The 18,689-nt window shown below is 41.3% G+C and overlaps 1 protein-coding gene across 4 annotated transcripts in view; it reads left to right on the top strand.

Moving 5' to 3' along the window:
- The window catches only part of DROSHA (drosha ribonuclease III), a 138,352-nt gene that overhangs the window by 107,474 nt on the left and 12,189 nt on the right, over positions 1–18,689 (top strand). For 3 of the 4 annotated variants that reach the window (XM_049861674.1, XM_049861672.1, XM_049861673.1), the window contains exons 26-28: positions 3,576–3,620; positions 5,310–5,467; positions 6,487–6,592. In XM_049861674.1, coding sequence (XP_049717631.1) covers positions 3,576–3,620; positions 5,310–5,467; positions 6,487–6,592 — 309 coding nt within the window. Of the gene's footprint in view, positions 1–3,575; positions 3,621–5,309; positions 5,468–6,486; positions 6,593–18,689 lie in introns of those variants that run through there. The other variant, XR_007514375.1, reaches the window with a different exon arrangement.

The following is an 18,689-nucleotide window of genomic DNA, read 5'->3' as shown; positions in this document are numbered from 1 at the left end:
ACAGAGCATTTACTAGTTTTTATAATCTGATTCCTACTTGCTTTTCCAGTCTCCTTTCTTCTCAGCCCCCTTTATGTTGTTCACTAGGAATTGTTTTTTGTGCTCATGTACTTTGAGACATATTATTTATGTTTATTTGTGCCCTGCCTTTTTTAAAATTCTGGTGAAAATATATACAAGGTATACACCAGTTCAACAATTTCTACATGTATAATTCAGTGGCATTGATTATATTCTTTAGGTTGTGCGACCAATCTCGCTGTTTTGCCCTGCTTTTGTTTCTCACCCTCTGCCGATTTGCAAATTTCTTCTTATTCTCCAGGGTGCGTCTGAAGAGTCACCTACTTTTTGAAGCTTTATCTGCGTCCCCAAGCAGAAGTTTCCTAGCACTTAGTATCTATCACTATCACAGGATGTATCACCAAAAAAAAAAACCAAACCTGCTACTGTCGAGTCAATTCCAACTCATAGCAACTCTATAGGATAGAGTAGTAGAACTGCCCCACAGAGTTTCCAAGGAGCGCCTGGTGGTTCAAACTGCCAAGCTTTTGGTTAGCAATTATAGCACTTAACCACTACACCACCAGGGTTTCTGAACTTATCCCAGTTTATTAAATTATACTTATTTACCTTTACTCTTCCTAGGTGGTGAACTCTCTGAGGACAGGAATAGTGTCTTATTTGTTTTAGTAACCTGCTAAATAGTAGGTATTCAATAAATATATGTTGTGTGAATGAATGGCCAGTCAGTGAGCATATTTCAGAATAGCAAAATGAAGGTAGAAACCTTTGCCAAAGTCCTTCAGGTAATGAATGGTAGAATTGGGATTCCAGTTTAGATCTTTTCCAGTGTATTTTCTCTGACACCAAAATGCAGAAGAACTTTATCACAGCATGCAGGGTAGATTAAAGGAAATGGAAGCAGCCAAATGGCCTGGTTACGAGGCATGTTATGTCGTTAGATCAAGATTGGTGGCAGCAAACATCACAGGAGAAATCACAGTATTTTGAGTAAAAAGCATGAAGGGAAAAGGAGAAAGATGTATCAAGGTGTCTCTGAGCTTTGGACATTGGGGTTGGTCAAGCTCTTTATCGTTGTTGATAATCGTCATCATTAAAGCAGCATTTCTCTGTGACATCACTGGGCTTAGTACTTTGTGGTATCAGAGAACACTTTGAAATAGGTACTGTGAATGTCTTTGTATTACACTTGACGATATAGAAGTTTAGCGAGGTTGAGTAACTTGCCAACATGGAATCAAGATTAAATCCAGGCAATCTAACTCTGAATCCTTTGGTCTGATCTAACATGACACTCCCTAGGTGAGTGGTGAAAAGTTATCATTTGGGTTTGAGGTGAAGGATGCCCATTGAGACACTTACTGAGGGAGTTTAGTTAAACCAATGAGAATGGTAGAATTCTCCAGAGGAGAGGAGAATGAATAGATCAGGCAAGGGCCTGAAGTTTCAGTTAGAGTATAGGGAAAGGAAAGCATTGAGAGAACACAGAGGAAGTTGCAAGAAGGAAGTAATTCATGCCACACAGATTTTAAGAGAAAGGTTATTGAATTGGTCAAGAGAATGCCTTTAAAATGCCTTAAAAAAGCAGTTTGATATTTAAGCACTTTTTCTTTCAACGTTGGCAAAAAAAAATTGTTATTATTAAAACAACCATTAAAAATCTGTGCTGTCCACAATACAGGGGAGTTCAGCACAATTGGATTAAAACAAAAGCAAAGAAGTTTCCTGAATAAACTGAATGCTTCGAAGGCCAGCATAGCAGGGGCAGGGGTTTGGGGACCATAGTTTCAGGGGACATCTAGGTCAATTGGCATAATGAAATCTATTAAGAAAACATTCTGTGTCCCACTTTGAAGAGTGGCATCTGGGGTCTTAAATGCTAGCAAGCAGCCATCTAAGATGTATCAATTGGTCTCAGCCTACCTGGATCAAAGGAGAATGAAGAACACCAAGGACACAAGGTGATTACGAGCCCTAGAGACAGAAAGGGCCACATGAACCAGCGACTACATCATCCTGAGACCAGAAGAACTAGATGGTGCCCAGCTACAACCGATGACTGCCCTGACAGGGAACACAACAGAGAATCCCTGAGGGAGCAGGAGAGCAGTGGGATGCAGACCCCAAATTCTCATGAAAAGACCAGACTTAATGGTCTGACTGAGACTAGAAGGACCCTGGTGGTCATGGCCCCGAGACCTTCTGTTGGCCCAGGACAGGAACCATTCCCAAAGCCAACTCTTCAGACATGGATTGGACTGGACCATGGGTTGGAGAGGGATGCTGGTGAGGAGTGAGCTTCTTGGATCAGGTGGACACTTGAGACTATGTTGGCATCTCCTGCCTAGTGGGGAGATGACAGGGTAGAGGTGATTAGAAGTTGGCAAAATGGACGTGAAAAGAGAGAGTGGAGGGAGAGAGCGGGCTGTCTCATTAGGGGGAGAGTAATTGGGAGTGTGTAGCAAGGTGTATATGGGTTTTTGTGTGAGAGATTTACTTGAGTTGTAAACTTTCACTTAAAGCACAACAAAAATTATATTAAAAAAAAAAATCTGTGCTGTCAAGTGGATTCCAACTCATAGTCACCCTATAGGACAGAGTAGAATTGCCCCATAGGGTTTCCAAGAAGTGGCTGGTGGATTTGAACTGGCGACCTTTGATTAGCAGTCAAGCTCTTAACCACTGCGCCACCAGGGCTCCACAAAGACACAAGTTGTACAAAAATACTAGGTATTTCATTTTACTTTATTACCATGCATGTCATAAGCGATGCTAAATTTTCCTGTTTTCCCCCAAAAAACTTTTTAAAAATTCTTACCTGTTTTTAAAAACTTTTTATTATTTATTTCAAAAACCTAACATCAAGCCCAGAAAGTTCAGCCAGAGGCTCCTTAGAGCCTAAAGTGAAGGAAGAACACCGTTATCCTGAGGAGGTTCCAATTGTATCTGTGTCTAGGTTAAACTCAATAATAGCTAAGGTAATATACTGGGATTTTTCCATAAAGTTGATTCATTTCTGTATTTCAAGTGAACATTTACAATAACTCACAATAAGGGTGTGGGCTCATAAAGTAAGAGTATAGAAACTAGATAGTGTTTTCCACTCCTGCCTTAAAACAGGGGCTTATATGATGATGAATTAATGCCTAAAATAAAGGACAGTTGAGATGAGTTTCAGTTACAAAAGGCACAGCCAATGTATATTTCTGGGGAATGGTGAGCTAAAAAATACAATTAAAACAACAGCTTAATCCAATGTATTAGATTACCCAAATAAGTAACTTTTAGTTTTAAAAGGTGTCTTTGACTTCTTGGGGATGAGGTTGGCTCCCTCCCCACCCACCCCCCACCCCAGCTTAATAGGCTAATTAGAGTCACTACAGGCAGTTTGAGTGGTGACTATAAAAAAAATTAGTTTGCTAGCACAGTTGAATTTGCAATAAGTGGAGTCAGGATCTGAAATAGTTCAGTATTTCAAATAATGACATTTTATTTAGTACTCTCGAGTGTGTGAAATGGCTCCCTCCGGCATTAAGGGCATCTCCATTTTCTAGGACCTGCGAGAAGTCTGGCTCAATTACCCTCTCCACCCACTCCAAGTAAGTCTGACCTTCCTGTCTACAGTGAGCTTTATGGCTCCTGGTGTTTGTTTTTCTTTAGTTTGCCTTTTTTTTTTTTTTTCCCCTTCTGCTTTTATCCTTTGATTCCCTTCAGTGGCATCTTGACATTCAGCTGTGGTGTCAGAACTGGAGCACTTCAGAATACATAGTGAATTGAACCTGTGCTTTTGTTTCTGTGGCCTAGGCTGAGGCCTGGGCACTGAGTCACCTCCCCTCACAGGCAGGAAGAGCTGCTTGCGTACTGATGTTTTGCTCCCCCCTCCAAAAAAAAAAAAAAAGATACTTGAAGCATAATGTTTTGACTCCAGTATATCTACATGCCTGCTAACCAAAAACCCAGTGCCGTCGAGTTGACTCCAACTCATAGGGACCCTATAGGACAGAGTAGAACAGCCCCATAGAGTTTCCAAGGAGCACCTGGCAGATTCGAACTGCTGACTTTTTCGCCAGCAGCCGTAGCACTTAACCACTACGCCACCGGGGTTTCCTACATGCCTGGTATTACAGGGGAAATAATATGGAAGCAAGTCTGAGCTTATTGGAAAAAGTAGAACAAATACTATATTAACATTGCTGAATTGGAATCTAATTTGGATCTTAGACATTGAGAGCTTTGATTCAGATTGCATAAAACACTGTAAATTAAAAACAGTACAGTGTAATGACTTCTTCATGATTTCAGAATTTATAAAAGATTTACCTATGGCAATGTCCTTTTCCCCAGTCAGTTTAAAAATTCTTAGTATTCTTTGCTTTTATTTCTATTTTACTTTGGATGTATATGTGTACATGTATATGTATATACACATACATATTTATATATGTATATGTCTGTAAAATATATAAACAGAAAATAAGAATAATCACTAGTGGCTGAACTCTCATAAGAGGCTTTATAATAGATGGCATTAATTTAAAGTAAAAGTGTTTTAATAAAAAATAATCAAAGTTGCCTAAAGTTGTCGAAAGTGTTCATTTTAATTATACTTTTCATATTTGCTCTCTACCAGTTATTAAAGCCCCATTGTTCTGTAGAACACCTACTTGTAGAATCTCCAGGGTGAGCTGAATCCAGTGTAGTGATACTCAATTTCCAAAATAGATTGGTCCCTGGAAGACATACAGTGGTAAAGTTGCTCTAATGTAGTGAATCTGGGAGGGCAGCTCCCAGACCAGCAGCATCCGAATTAGCTGGGAGCTTGTCAGAAAGGCGGTTTCTCAGGCCCTCCTCCAGACCTACTGAATCAGAACTCTGTGGGTAGGGCTCAGCCATCTGTATTGAGCAAGCCCGCCAAGCATTCTGATGAACGCTAAGGTTTGGGAACCACTCACTGCTTTAGTAGATATATATGTTTGCTACCAACTGTTCTTCAGCTTGCATCTTCCTTGGAGATTTAGTATAATACTTGGAATTTTGAACTATCTGTGTACAGTACTTGGTCTTGAAATCTGATAGAAGATTGTAAAATATTATCTGAGCCTTGTTTAAATGTTAGGTTTATTTGCCATTTAAGAGATGAAAAAGACGCTTCCATGTTTTATTGGCATTTCAGAAATTCTGCTCGAGGGAAAAGAATTTTACAAAATACTTTCTATCCTAGAATTGATAATTATTAATGTAACTAAAACTTCACCATATGATTTTTATTTATTTCTACTTTTTTGTAGCTACAAGAACCAAATACTGATCGACAACTTATTGAGACTTCTCCAGTTCTACAGAAACTTACTGAGTTTGAAGAAGCAATTGGAGTAATTTTTACTCACGTTCGACTTCTGGCACGAGCATTCACATTGAGAACTGTAGGATTTAACCATCTGACCCTGTGAGTTAGAAGTACTTATGTAGTCCTAACGTGACTACTTGGTCGAAGCAGTCCCAAACCTTCACAATATGCCCTTCAGAGGAATTGAGGTTTCATACATTTCCAGGAGAGTCACATTGTGAGATGAATAAGCGGCCAGATACTGGTGTGAATCAGGGAGTATGCTCCAGTCCACTATTTTTGGTCCAGTTGTCAGGTGACTTCTTTGTTCATGATGTAGAGGAAAAATGTGGAGAAGGAAGTAAAAACTTTTTCTATAAAGGGACAGATATTAAGTATTTTAGGTTTTTGGGTCCTGTGGTCTCTTGCAGCAATTCAGCTTCACCATAGGAGCACAAAAGCAGCCATAGACAAAATATGAATGAATGAGTATGGCTCTGTTTCAATAAAACTTTATTTACAAAAGCAGGTCGCGGGCTGGATTTGGCCTTCCAACCCTGTTCTAGATGAATGGTTTGAAGTTCAGCTAGTGAAGTAATTAATAACTAAATTTTTATTTCATTGTGTGTGGTTTTTTTATTCAGTTTTTAGCTCTCCCCCAATCAAATATTTACAACTCTCCAAATTATAAAAGTTGAAGATTCTTATCATGGATTTTTAAAGTGTCCTTAAGCTGGATTCCAGATTTGGATAATTGAGCATGTATTCCAAAAGAAAAGTAAAGATTTAGCAAAGAAAATTCTTGGACTTTTTTTGCTTTGTTTTGTTATAAAATTATTATTCTTGTCCATATTACAGACTACTCCTCAGTGTCTGACCAGGTACTGATCACTAGTCTTTATTTTAGCAATTGTTTAAACCTTAAATAGTACTCTCCTTTTCTTTGAAACTCAACCTTTAATGACTCAGATCTCTTCTCAATTGAGGGGCCATAGAAAATTGATTTTAGTTTTGGGCTTTAAAGCACAATGAACACATCACATTTTTAAATGATGCCTTTTTTAAAATCCTAGGTTTTTGTTCTTTTTTTAAATCACCAATGCCTATTGATCTCTTTACATTGATGTTTTTCTTTTCAGAGGGCACAATCAGAGGATGGAATTCCTAGGTGATTCCATAATGCAACTGGTCGCTACAGAGTACTTGTTCATTCATTTCCCAGACCACCATGAGGGGCACTTAACTGTGAGTGTGTGTTAATTCACTCCCTCCAATGTGATTGCTGTATAATAGAAAGTGAAGATTAGGAGAGCAAAATGTGTATTTACACAGTCGATGACTTAGTTCTGGGTGACTTTAGCGTATTATATGGCTCTGTTCATTTCATTTTGCAAATTGTACACAAAGCAATACATGATAAAAACTCATTATTTTATTCGCCTTCATTTAATCATCACCATCTCTGTGAAAGACATTGAGCTAGGCCTCCTGTGAGAAGCAAAGACTAGTTGGCACCAAGTCTATCCATGGGAGTTTAGAAACTATTAGAAGAGATTAAAAGTGTAAATAAATAACTACAAATACTATTATCTCTGTGTATACACACACACGCATGAGTGTGTATTAAAAGTATAAAGTAAGTGTAACTGTAAGTACAAGGTGGAACATATTTAATGTTATAAGGAGGCCTAGGTAATTGCTGCACTTGCGCTGTTTAGGAAAGGTAAGATTTCTTCTAGCTGAGGAGTTCCGAGAAGGCTTCATGGACGTGAGGCTGTTTGAACTGGGCCTTTAAAGATGGGTAGCCTTCGGCCATTGGAATTGGTTAGTGGGAGAAAGTTTCTGTGCAGGGGCTTTCTACACATTGGGACGGCAGCAACAAGGTCACAGCATGAAAACTTAGAAGAGAAGCAGCAGGGACTCAGTTTGGCTAGAGCATGGTGGAGTTGAAAGGAGTTATAAAGATAGGTTTGATTTATGAACAAAGTGAAATGGTCCCCTTTCCTCCACTTTTATTTCATTTTACAAAACTTTATCGAGCTTTCTTGTCTGCTGCATACTGTTCTTACTCTGTGAAATCGATCAATAATATAACCAGAACGTCTAGGAAGTACAAGGAATAACCTTTGAGAAGTCCCTCTAGACTTTGGATTTGAGAAGGCACATACTTTACCAGGCAAAGAAAAGTAGTAGTACACTGTAAGATATTTTGTTAGTAAAGACTTCCTTCTTTATTATGCTTGAAGCAAATAGTAAAAGTCTTTCAAATTTTCCTCTCTGCAGTTTTTATGAGTGGTTTGCTTTGAATGGGATTGGATCTTATCTCTGCAACTCTGAGCACTGGAAATAGTTTAGGTGAGGCAGAAATATTGTAATTAGGGAGAGTAAGGTGAATTGACTATGTTGAGATGTAATTTCTAAGCCCAGCAAAATATGGTCTATCATTCATTCACTCAACAAATATTTATTGAGCTCCTTCTATATACCATGTACCAATAAGTGCTGAGGAATCAACACAATTTAATTTTAAAATAAGTTTGACTATCATTTAAAGTTAACTGCCTTTGGATGGACAGGAAAAGCATTTTCTTCTTGAGTTAAAATTAAATTCTTAAGAAATAGAGTATTTACTAAAAATGAAATAGTGTTTAGGATTTTACTCTAGATAAATAGGCAGCTGCTGTTGAGTCAGCCCTTACTCGTGGTGGTCTCACGTACAACAGAACAAAACACCTCCTGTCCTGCAGTACCCTCAGGGTCAGTGGCATGTTTGAGCCCATTTCGGCAGCTCTTATGCCAGTCCTTCTCACTGAGGGCCTCCCTCACCCTCACTGGCCCTCTGCTTCGCCAAACATGATGTCTGTCTCTGGCGATTGAGCCCTCCTACTGATGTGTCCAAAGCAAGTGAGTAGGGTGATACTCAGTTGTGATCCATCAGACTTTCACTGGCTAATTTTTTAATATAGATCGCCATACTTTTCTTCCTAGTCTGTCTTAGCCTGGAAGCTCTGCTAAAACCTGTCCATCGTAGGCAACCCTGCTTGTATTTGAAATACCAGTGGCGTAGCTTCCAGCAATACACAAGCCACCACAGTACAATAAACTGACAGAGGGGTGATGGCACTCTGCATTAGGGAAACAATAAATGCTCATTCAGGGTCCTCTGTTAGGAAATAGATTTCATAGGTGTCAGAGTATCTGGTTGGTCTGAAAAATGGCCAACCCAAACTAAACAGCTTAAAATAATAGTTTATTACATGGGCTTATATAGGCCACTGTTGAAAATATATGGCCTCAGTATACACACTTAATACCTGTATTCCTACAAAATTAATTGTGAACGCTAGGATCTTGAGGAGATGGGTGTTACAGACAAAAAGTTTACTGCTTCCCATTAGCTCACCACCTCTGCTTTGCAACAACCCAGTTCCCCCTCAGCAATTAAACAGATTATGAAACCAAAACTCAGAAAGGCCTGCCAAGAACTAGATAAAGGAAAACCAGGACTATGCTAGAAACTCGTTATGTGTTCTGCAAAATCACTTCAATGTCTTAAGTATAGTTAGTCCAAAATATGTGTATTAGCTTTGTTTTCTTAAAATTAGAGCATTTTTTGTCTAGTTTATTAGAAAGGTTAATAAGTGATAAAATTCTGATATGATGGTTTTATTAACTATATTCACAGATGGTTTTATTGATTCTATTCACAGAAAGTTTTGACAGAAAGCAACAGGACCAACAGATCTGCTGGCAAAAACTAGATGATCTGTCATGAGTTAAATACATATTTAAAAAGATATCAGCTCTCATCAACACTGACATAGTTGCATCCTTTCTCCTTGAAACACTGACTTCCACTGGCTCCTGTTAGGCTGTAAGGTGCAATGTGGTTTCCTCTTACTCTTTAGCTACTCTTTCTCAGCCTCCTTTGCAGCCTCATTTTGTTTCACATAGCCAATGAATACTCGAGTATCTAAAAGGCTCAGCCCTAGGCCATCTTTGCTTCTTACTGGGGTCTCTCCTAGGCAGTCTTTTCCATTATGTTGTCAGTTTCACCAGTAGCCACATGACTTCCAAACTGATCTCTTGAGTCTCATCACTTTTCTGAGCTCCAGTCCGAGCTACCTGTTAGGCATCTCCATGAATCCAAGCTTACAGTCTTCTCCCCCTGAAAGATGGGTGCTCTTCCAGTATGCCCTGAGTCATTGAATGACATCATCCATCTAGTTTTGCAAGTCAGAACCTTAGAAGCCATCCTTGGTTACTCCCTACCTCTCTGCCTATATTCCAGTCTGTCCACAAGGCCTGATAATTTTACTGCTCGAGTATCTCATGAATGTATCTTCTGCTTAGTACCTCCTCTTCATCAGTTAACTCCAAGCTGCCAGCCTTTCTCACCTGGACCACTACAGTAATTTCTGTGTGGTGGCCAAAATGTCATAGGAATGTAATTGACAAAGAGACCCAGTTAGAAGGGGTGATGTTTATTGAATCGCAAAGGATAGGAATCTTAACGGTTGTGTTTATACAAAGCATGAGACGGTGCAGCGAGCTCCCAGAAGAGGGATGATCTCCCTGGTTCCCCAGATTGCCTCCTGGGATGTGTGCTACCGTTTGGAAAGCTTGTCTTTGCCATTTTCATGGGCATTTTTATACTCTTGTATGATGGATAGGCTCTCGGGCAGAAATCCTCTAGTAGGCCCAGGTCTTAGGCCTGTTTAAAGCCCTTTTTGCAGCTTCTCACACTGGTCTGTGTATCAGTTCTTATATCATCTGTTGCCCCCATCCAATCCATTTTACATGCTAGAGGAGTCTTTTCGAAACAGATCTCTTCTGAATACCCTAGCTGTTCATCTTCATTCTCCTTTGGTTGTTCCTTTTCATCTCCCCAAGCTGTTAACATTGGAGTGCCCAGTTCTGTGTCATCAGACCTCTGCTCTTCTCTGTTGGCTTCTACTCCATATATGATCTCATTCCATCTGCATCATGGCTTTGCCACAATCTGTACTCTGCTTCATTATTATGTGTTAAGCTTGTACCTCTTTCTTGAACTCCAGGCTCATACCTATCTGCCTGCTCATGTATCTGTGTACTAAGATCCCTGAGGGCAGTGGTGGTTCAGTGGTAAAATCCTTGCCTTCCATGGAGGAGACCTGGGTTCGATTCCTGGCCAGTGCACCTCACGTGCAGCCACCACCCATCTGTCAAGGGAGGCTTGCCTGTTGCTGTGATGCTGCACAGTTTTCAGCAGAGCTTTCAGACTAAGATGGACTAGGAAGAAAGGCCTGGAGATCTACTTCCAAAAACCAGCCAATAAAAATCCTATGGATCACAGTGGTCTGATTCCCAGCCAATCATGGGGATGGTTCAGCACCAGGCAGTATTTTGTTCCCTTGTGTGTGGGGTTGCTATGAGTCGGGGGCCCACTTGATGGCAGCAGACAGTAACAACTGAGATCCTATTTGGATTTCTAACAGGCACCTTAGACTTAAAAAGATCAAAACAAAACTGATTGTAACCCCAAAACCTGCTTCACCCTCTTTGTTCTCTGTATCAGTGAGGGCCATTTTTCCAGTTTCTCAGGCTAAAAACCTTGGAGTCATCCTTAACTCCTCTCTTTCTCTCATGTCCCACCTCCCAGCCATCAGTACATCCTGCTGGTTTTACCTTCGGAGTATATCCTGAATCTCATCGTTTTTTACCAGTTCCACCAGCTTATTACCTTCATCTGAGTGCCTATTATCTTTCCCTTAAATTGCAATCATAACCTTGTGTAGTCGGTTAGATAGTGTTCCCCCAAGGTTAACATCCTTCTGGAACCTAAGAATGTGATCTTATTTGGAAATAGGGTCTTTGCAGATATAATTAGTTAAGGTGAAGTCATACTGGATTAGGGTGGGTCCTAACTCTGGTGACTGGTGTCTTACAAGGAGAGGGAGACTTGGAGACATGCAGAGGGAAGATGGTCACATGAAGACAGGCAGAATCTGGAGTGCTGTGTCTACAAGCCAAGGGATGCCAAGGTTGCGGCAACCACCAGAAGCTAGGAATAGGCAAGGAAGGCTTCTTCCCTAGAGGCTGCAGAGGGACCGTAGCCCTCCGACACCATGATTTCAGACTTCTAGCCTCCAGAACCATGAGAGACTAAACTTTGTTGTTTTAAACCGTCTAGTTTGTGGTAATTTATTACCGCAGCCCTAGGAAACAAATACACCTCCCAACTACCCTCCCCACCCCGTGCTATTTTCAGCCCAAGAACTAGAGGAATAATTTTTAAATGGAAGTCAGATTTTAGATCTTTTCTGTGCAAAACCTTCCTAAGGTTTTCCATTTCACTCTGAGCAAACGACCATGTTGTACTAGTCAGCTACAAGACCCTGTGTGCCCTGGCTCCCTGCCGCTGTCCCTGCCTTTTCTCCTAGACTGTTAAGTGGGCTCTGCTCCGTTCCTACAGGGCACTGAGCAAGGCCTTGCCTCCGGCCTCTGTACTTGCTGTTGCATCTGGCTACGGTATTCTTCCCTTGGTAATCTTATGGTCGAACCCCTCCCTTCCTACAGTTCTCTCTTCACCAAGCCCTCTTTAACTCACCCTGCTTAAATAGGCAACCTCTTCCCCCAGTCTCTAGCTGTGTCTCCATTTTCTCCTTGAGCAGGTGCTATGGATTTTACTTGTTTACTGTCTGCCTCCTCTCATCAGAATGTAAATTCCATGAGGGCAAGGCCTTTCCGTCTGTTTTCTTCATTTCTGATTCCCTGGGTCCTTGGAGAGTTCCCGACATATCAATGCTCAGCAAGTGTGCTTTGAATGAATGGTTATCATTTCCCAGCGTAACACTGTCCAGTTCTGTGAAGAGGGACTAAAGATATCTTCAAGGCCCCCGGGGGTCTGGCCCTGCCCACCTGCCCAGCCTCAGGCCACATAATCTTCTCCTCACTCTGCCCCTCCACACTGGTGGGCTGTGCCGCCTTTAAGCCCTCAACTGCCATGGGGCCTTCCTTCTTCTACATGGGAGCCATTCTGCTTCCAGCCCGTACTGTCATGTGCTTGGTTATCACTGGCTCATCCTTCAGCTGTCAACTCTGGCGTGACTTCTGAATGCAGAGGAAACTTGCCTTGACAACACACACAGACACCCTCCCCATATGAAAATTCCCTGTTCTTTTCCTTTCTGGCATTTATTTCCATTTGCCTCCTCCTCTAGACTGGAAGTTCCATGAGAGTGTGTTTTTGTTCATCATGGTTTGCCAGCAGTGCCTGCATATGGTGGGCTCTAAATACATATTTGGTAAATATATGAAAGCAGAGAGTTTTGCCGGTAGAGAGAGAACAGGAAGTGGCAGTGGAGAGAAGTTGTATGTTGCTTTACATGTAAGGGAAGAAGCTGAAAACTTATCTATGAGAGTCTAAGGATTAAAATTAATTAAAAATTTATGAAGGATTACTTATTGCACTTATATTTGGGGGGAGAGTATGGCAGATTATACATTATTGTGATTAAAAGAGCACACAGCTACATATTTTCACACATTAGTTAGCTTTGAGCCGTTCCCTTATATACTTGTTCTATAGGGAATAAGGACAGTTGAGCAAGTGAAATTGGGGTTTTCAAGTTTGAAATGCCGCTTGGGAAAGTGTATTGTTCTGTAAGTTGGGTATTCAAAAAGGCCTACGTGGAAGGAATGTTATGTTTGTATCATTGTTCTAGGGTAATGGACTTTGAGTTGGGGTGTAGAGGAAAGAGGCTGTATTTCACAGACTACAGTTTTGGTTCCTTAGGGTTGAGCCTGCCCAGTAGAGTCAGGATATACAGTGAGAGCATCTCAGAGAGAGGATTTGCTTGGGGCAGCATGCCTGCCTTGTCACACTTGGAGGTCCTCAGCCTCATGAGCTTCCTCCTGTATGTTCTTCTCTCTTAGCCTTTCCTATGTGCTACTGAGCTAAAAAATCCAGTCTTCCCTTGGTACCTGTGTGGGAGATTGGTTCTAGGAGCCCTGCAGATACCAAAATCCATGGGTGCCCAAGTCCCCTATATAAAACGGCATAGCCTTTGCATATAAAGCTAGGGCTAGGGGCGGGAACTGTGAGGTGCCTACTGTGCTTGTGTGCCCGCTCCGCAGTTTCTGGTTCCATGCAGGTAGGGGTGGGAGGAGAAGAGGGCTTCATTTTTCCAGACTACCCCCTTCTCACTCAAGGAAGAGGGACACCCAGGCCCAAAGGGCAGGGCCAACCCACACAGCAGAGTTGGTGTTTAGAAATCAGGCAACATTCTCCTAATTGCTTCTTTGTTTTTGGAACTTTCTGGAATTTTTTCACCCCCCGAATATGTTCAATACGAGGTTGGTGGAGTCCACAGATGCTGAACCCGTGGGTCCGGAGGGCTAACTGTATTTGCTAATCCACCTGCCTACTGTGTGCAAGGCACTATGCCCAGCAGTGTTATGCACCAGCAAAATGAACCTGCAGAAGTGTTTGTTTGTTTTTAAAGGAATGATAGTAACAAAGACAGCGAAGATTACAGGTAAAATGTTTGAGAACCAGTGATCTAATCCCTCCCTGCTGCCTGCAGACAGCAGGAAGCCGGAATCATTCAAACAAACAGGTACCTTATCTAAAAGATCTCTTTGAGAAATGAATGCCACAGCCCCCTTCAGTAACCTGTTTCAGAATTTCTCCATCACCGACATCATTTGGCTCTTTGTATCTGATGTGAATTCCTCCTGCTGACATTTGCATAGCTTTTCTTTAGTTATCATGGGAAAGGGAGACCATCTGGCTACCACTCTTCGTATAGTAGACCTGTGTGGCACATCACTGTCACTTTTAATAATATATTCTGCTTTCATCCATGTTCTTACATTAAACTTCTCAGAATCATAAATCACAGCCTACTTACTTTACACTAGGCGGCCCTCTTTGGTAGCTCATGTCCCACAGCGATGGTTTCCTCTGTAGAATTACGAGTTGAGAAATTGAATGAAAGATGCCTATATATTTGTGTGTGTGTTTGTTTTAAACCAATAAACCTTTTTCTTCTTAAAATTTAAGTTTAAACCAATTATGAAAGACTGCTGTACTGAGATAATAGACTATATATCCTGAATTGTCAAAATCAGAATCTGACATTTGGGGATATTATTTACACTGCTTCATGACCTTGCCTCATCAGTTCAGCAGTCCTTTTCACTGTTTTGCAGAGTGCCCCAACTAAACCGTCTTCACTTTTTTCTGGTGATTTCAGATAGAACTTTGTACTTTTTAGGGGATTAAAAAAAGAGGTGTTAAGGACAAGTTAGCACTTGGGGTAAAATGGAGAGCTTTGAAAACAATGAGCGGACAGGTATTTAAAACATTTTGCATTGGAAACAAATCCAGAGAAATTCCTAGAACTTTCTAGAATCCTTTCCCCATGTATGAAGAGCAAGCATATCTTGCCTAATAATGACAATGTCACTGTTGATAACAACAGCAGCTAAATTCTCTGCGTGTTTATTACATGCCAGCCGTCGTACTTAGACTGTACACATATTCGCTCTAGTTTCTCACAACAACCCTTTGAGGTAGAATCTGTTTTCTCTGTTGTACAAATGAGGAAACCGAGGCCCAGAAGCAGCAACTTACGCAGGTCATAGAACTGGGGAGTGGCGGAGCCACAGTTTGAACCCAGGCAGCTTGACACTGAATCTTTTGGTTTTTTTACAACTGCATCACAGTTTGTAAAATAGTCTAATACCTACCTCGTACCCAATTTGGTGCTTAATATTCATTTTCTACTAAAAAATAAAAAGCAGATATTTCTTCTTTGTAAAAATAATAATGTATAGTACCGACATCTGCAGGCTTGCCAACATCACACCTTGCCCCATTGAAATCCATTCACCAAAATGATCTTTTTTAAAAGTAAAAAAAAAAAATTACCTTGCCACTGTCCTCATTTGAAGTCTTTTGGAATTCTTTCCCCTGTACAGGTTAAAGTATAGACTCCTTTATATCACCTGCAAGAGTCTTCATGCTCAGAGACCTGCCATCCTCACTAGCATCAGCCCTTCCTCATTCTGCCCTAATTTTACCTCCAGTTCTGCTCAGTAGTTTGTAGTTTCCCATACCCACTGGGTCACCGCCCCTTGCTTTTGCCATAACTGTTCCCTTGTCCTGAAAACCCTTCCCTACCCTTCTCCCACTGGCTGACTTAGGTTTTTTCAGTTCTGGTTCCACATTTATCAGAATCCACCTTCATCAATTTTTAAAAATGCTTATGTGGAAGTTATATCTCCAGAAATTCCCATTCCTTGGTTCTTGGAAGAAGCCTGGGCACCAGTATCGCAGAAGAACCTTACGATTCTAAGATATAGCAGGCTGACGAGCCACTGAAATGTCTTTGAGGCTTGCTCAGGGATCTGCTCCTGCAGGGGGCCTTTCTAGAAGGCTGGGAAGAAGAGGGCCACCTGTGTGCAACTGTGGTCTCTGGGCTGTCACTGCAGCTCCCATAGGACATTGCAGTGACCGGTTTGTGTGTGACTTCCTAGGAGTTGACCAGCTACCAGAGGGCAGCAATAGGTTGTGGGTCATCCAGGATCTTCAGCTGTCAGCACAGGGCCTGTCACTGTGACCCTGAACTGCCATAACTTCAGATGGTTTTCTTCCTTGTTGGTCTGCCCTGATTCCTTTCTTTGGCAAATAGCATTGTTGCTGTTGTTGTTAGGTGCTGTTGAGTCAGTCTGACTCATAGTGACCTGTGTACAACAAAAAGAAACACTGCCTGGTCCCGAGCCATCCTTACAATCCTTGTTGTGCTTGAGCCCATTGTTGTAGCCACAGTGTCAGTTTATTTTGTCAAGGGTCTTCCTCTTTTTTGTTGACCCTCTACTTTACCAAGCATGATGTCCTTCCCCAGAACTGGTCCCTCCTGATAACATGTCCAAAGACTACATGAGACTAAGTCTCGCCATTCTCCCTTCTAAGGAGCATTCTGGCTGTGCAGAATATTAGTATATTCAGTATTCTTTGCCAACACTGTAATTCAAAGGCATCAATTCTTATTTGGTCTTCCTTATTCATTGTCCAGCTTTCACATGCATATGAGGTGATTGAAAATACCATGGCTTGGGTCAGGCACATCTTCGTCTTCAAGGTGACATCTTTGCTTTTTTAACACTTTAAAGAAGCCTTTTGCAGCAGATTTGTCCAATGTAATACATCACTTGATTTCTTGACTGCTGCTTCCATGGGTGTTGCTTGTGGATCTAAGTAAAGGAAATCCTTGACAACTTCAGTGTTTTCTCTGTTTATCATAATGTTGCTTGTTGGTCCAGTTGTGAGGATTTTTGTTTTCTTTATGTTGAAGTGTAATCCATACTGAAGGCTGTAGTCTTTGTAGAGTTCAGCAGAGGTCAGGGACGGAAGTTGTCATTTAAAGAACTGTCCTTTGGTCTTTCTTGTTTAGGTGAAGAACAAGGTCTGTTCTCTTGTCAACTCATCTTCTAAACATAAACTGACTGTAAAACTATGGATGATTTATAGCTTCCTCTCCCTCTGAGTTTTGGTTCAAGCTCGGAGTTTTTGGCACTAACCCACATATCTTACTTTCTCCTGGCTACCTGCTGCTTTATGACCTGTCTGGGCCTGTCTTAAATAAAATTGGAAGCATTTTTGCTTAAAATAGTGGGGACTCTTTGCCCCCTTCCTGGTCAGATAGCCTTATTGCTTAGCGCTGAGTGAGGAGCCGGCCCTGCAGGGTGGTAGCTGGGCTTTGACAACTGTTATCTATCATGGTTTGCATGTGCTTCTGGTAGATTCTGCACCATGAACACTTCATATACACAGCCTAAAGCTCACCAAAAGCATATACAGGTAGTCCCTGACGTAAGACAAGGTTCCGTTTCCATGACGCGGTCCTAAGTCGGTTCTGACATAAGTTAAATACCTCTCTTTTTTTTTTTTTTTAAGTTTTCATTATTATTGCCTTTTATTTTCAGTATCTTTATTAATCTGATCTCTGAACATCTGCGAGTTAACATCTGAGAATGATAATGTCAGCAAATTGTATGTCGTAACATTGTATATAGTACATATTCGTAACAATAAGATGTACAAAAGAACCCCAGCAGTTCATCATAACTTGAGTACAACCTAAGTCAGGGGCTACCTGCACTCAGAGAGTACGCAAATTGTTCAGCGTAGCGATACTGTCCGTCAGGGTTCTCCAGAGAAACAGAACCAGTAGGATAGACACGTAAGAGATTTATTTCAAGTAATGGCTTATGTGATTGTGCCTGTAGGGGCTGGCAAGTTTGAAATCTGTAGGGAAATTTGGCAGAATGACAGTTCTCTGGTAGGAGCTGATGTAGGCAACTGATTATAGATGTCAACCACATCTATAAAATATCTTAACAGCAACACTTAGATTGTGTGTGATTGAATACTTGGGTACTGTAGGGTCACTGTGAATCAGAATCAACTTGATAGTTTGGTTTGGTATAGCCTAGGAGCCTTGGTGGCACAGTGGTTAAAGTGCTCAGCTGTCAACCAAATGGACAGAGATGCGAACCCACCAACTGCTCTGTGGGATAAAGTTGTGGCAGTCTGCTTCCACAAAGATTCATAGCCTTGCGGACCCTGTGGGGCAGCTTTACTCTGTCCTGTAGGGTTGCTATGAGTCAGAATTGACTGGACCACAATGGGTTTGGTTTTGGTTTATAGCCTAGCCAAGTTGACACATAAAACTGCCCATCATAGTCCTATTTCCGAAATAGGCCTCCTGTCCCCTGTTGGCCTCTACTTTGAGAACGACTCCCTCCCTTTAGTGAATCCAAACTAAAAAAAATACCTGCCTTCCAGCTCAGTCATCCCATGATTACATGGTATTTGGCTAGTGGACTCCTGGGCTCCTTATTGGTTGGGTCTTCTAATAACGTTATGTGTTAGGCCTTTTTAATTTTGAGTTTCTCTGTGAGTATTAATAAAATGCTATATGGAAGAAAAGATGGAGCTGGGGAAAAGAGGAGGGGCAAGGGAGGAGAGACAAGCAAAGAATAATCGTCTGAAATTCTACAGCAAGCATGGCTTATGAAGATCAAGTTGTATTTCTGCTTCATGAATCATTGTCAGACAAATTAAGAACATATTGTTTCTTATTTATCTATTGTCAAGGATGCAGTATCAGGCGTTGAGAATAAATCTTGATTTTCATAAGCTCAGTTGACACTATGGAGCCACAGAGCATAAAACCTGCATCTAATAAACCAAGTGCGGCGTGGAACAGTAGGGGGTTTAAAGCCAGCAAAACTCACAGCTGCTTTCTGCTCCATATCCCTGTTTTCAGGAATGTGTCGCAACAGGAAGGAA

The sequence above is a fragment of the Elephas maximus genome, chromosome 2 (assembly GCF_024166365.1).
Source record: "Elephas maximus indicus isolate mEleMax1 chromosome 2, mEleMax1 primary haplotype, whole genome shotgun sequence".
NCBI classification, from domain to species: Eukaryota; Metazoa; Chordata; class Mammalia; order Proboscidea; family Elephantidae; genus Elephas; species Elephas maximus.
Note: the sequence above shows the minus strand (reverse complement) of the source record. Positions and strands in the feature narration are given on the sequence as shown.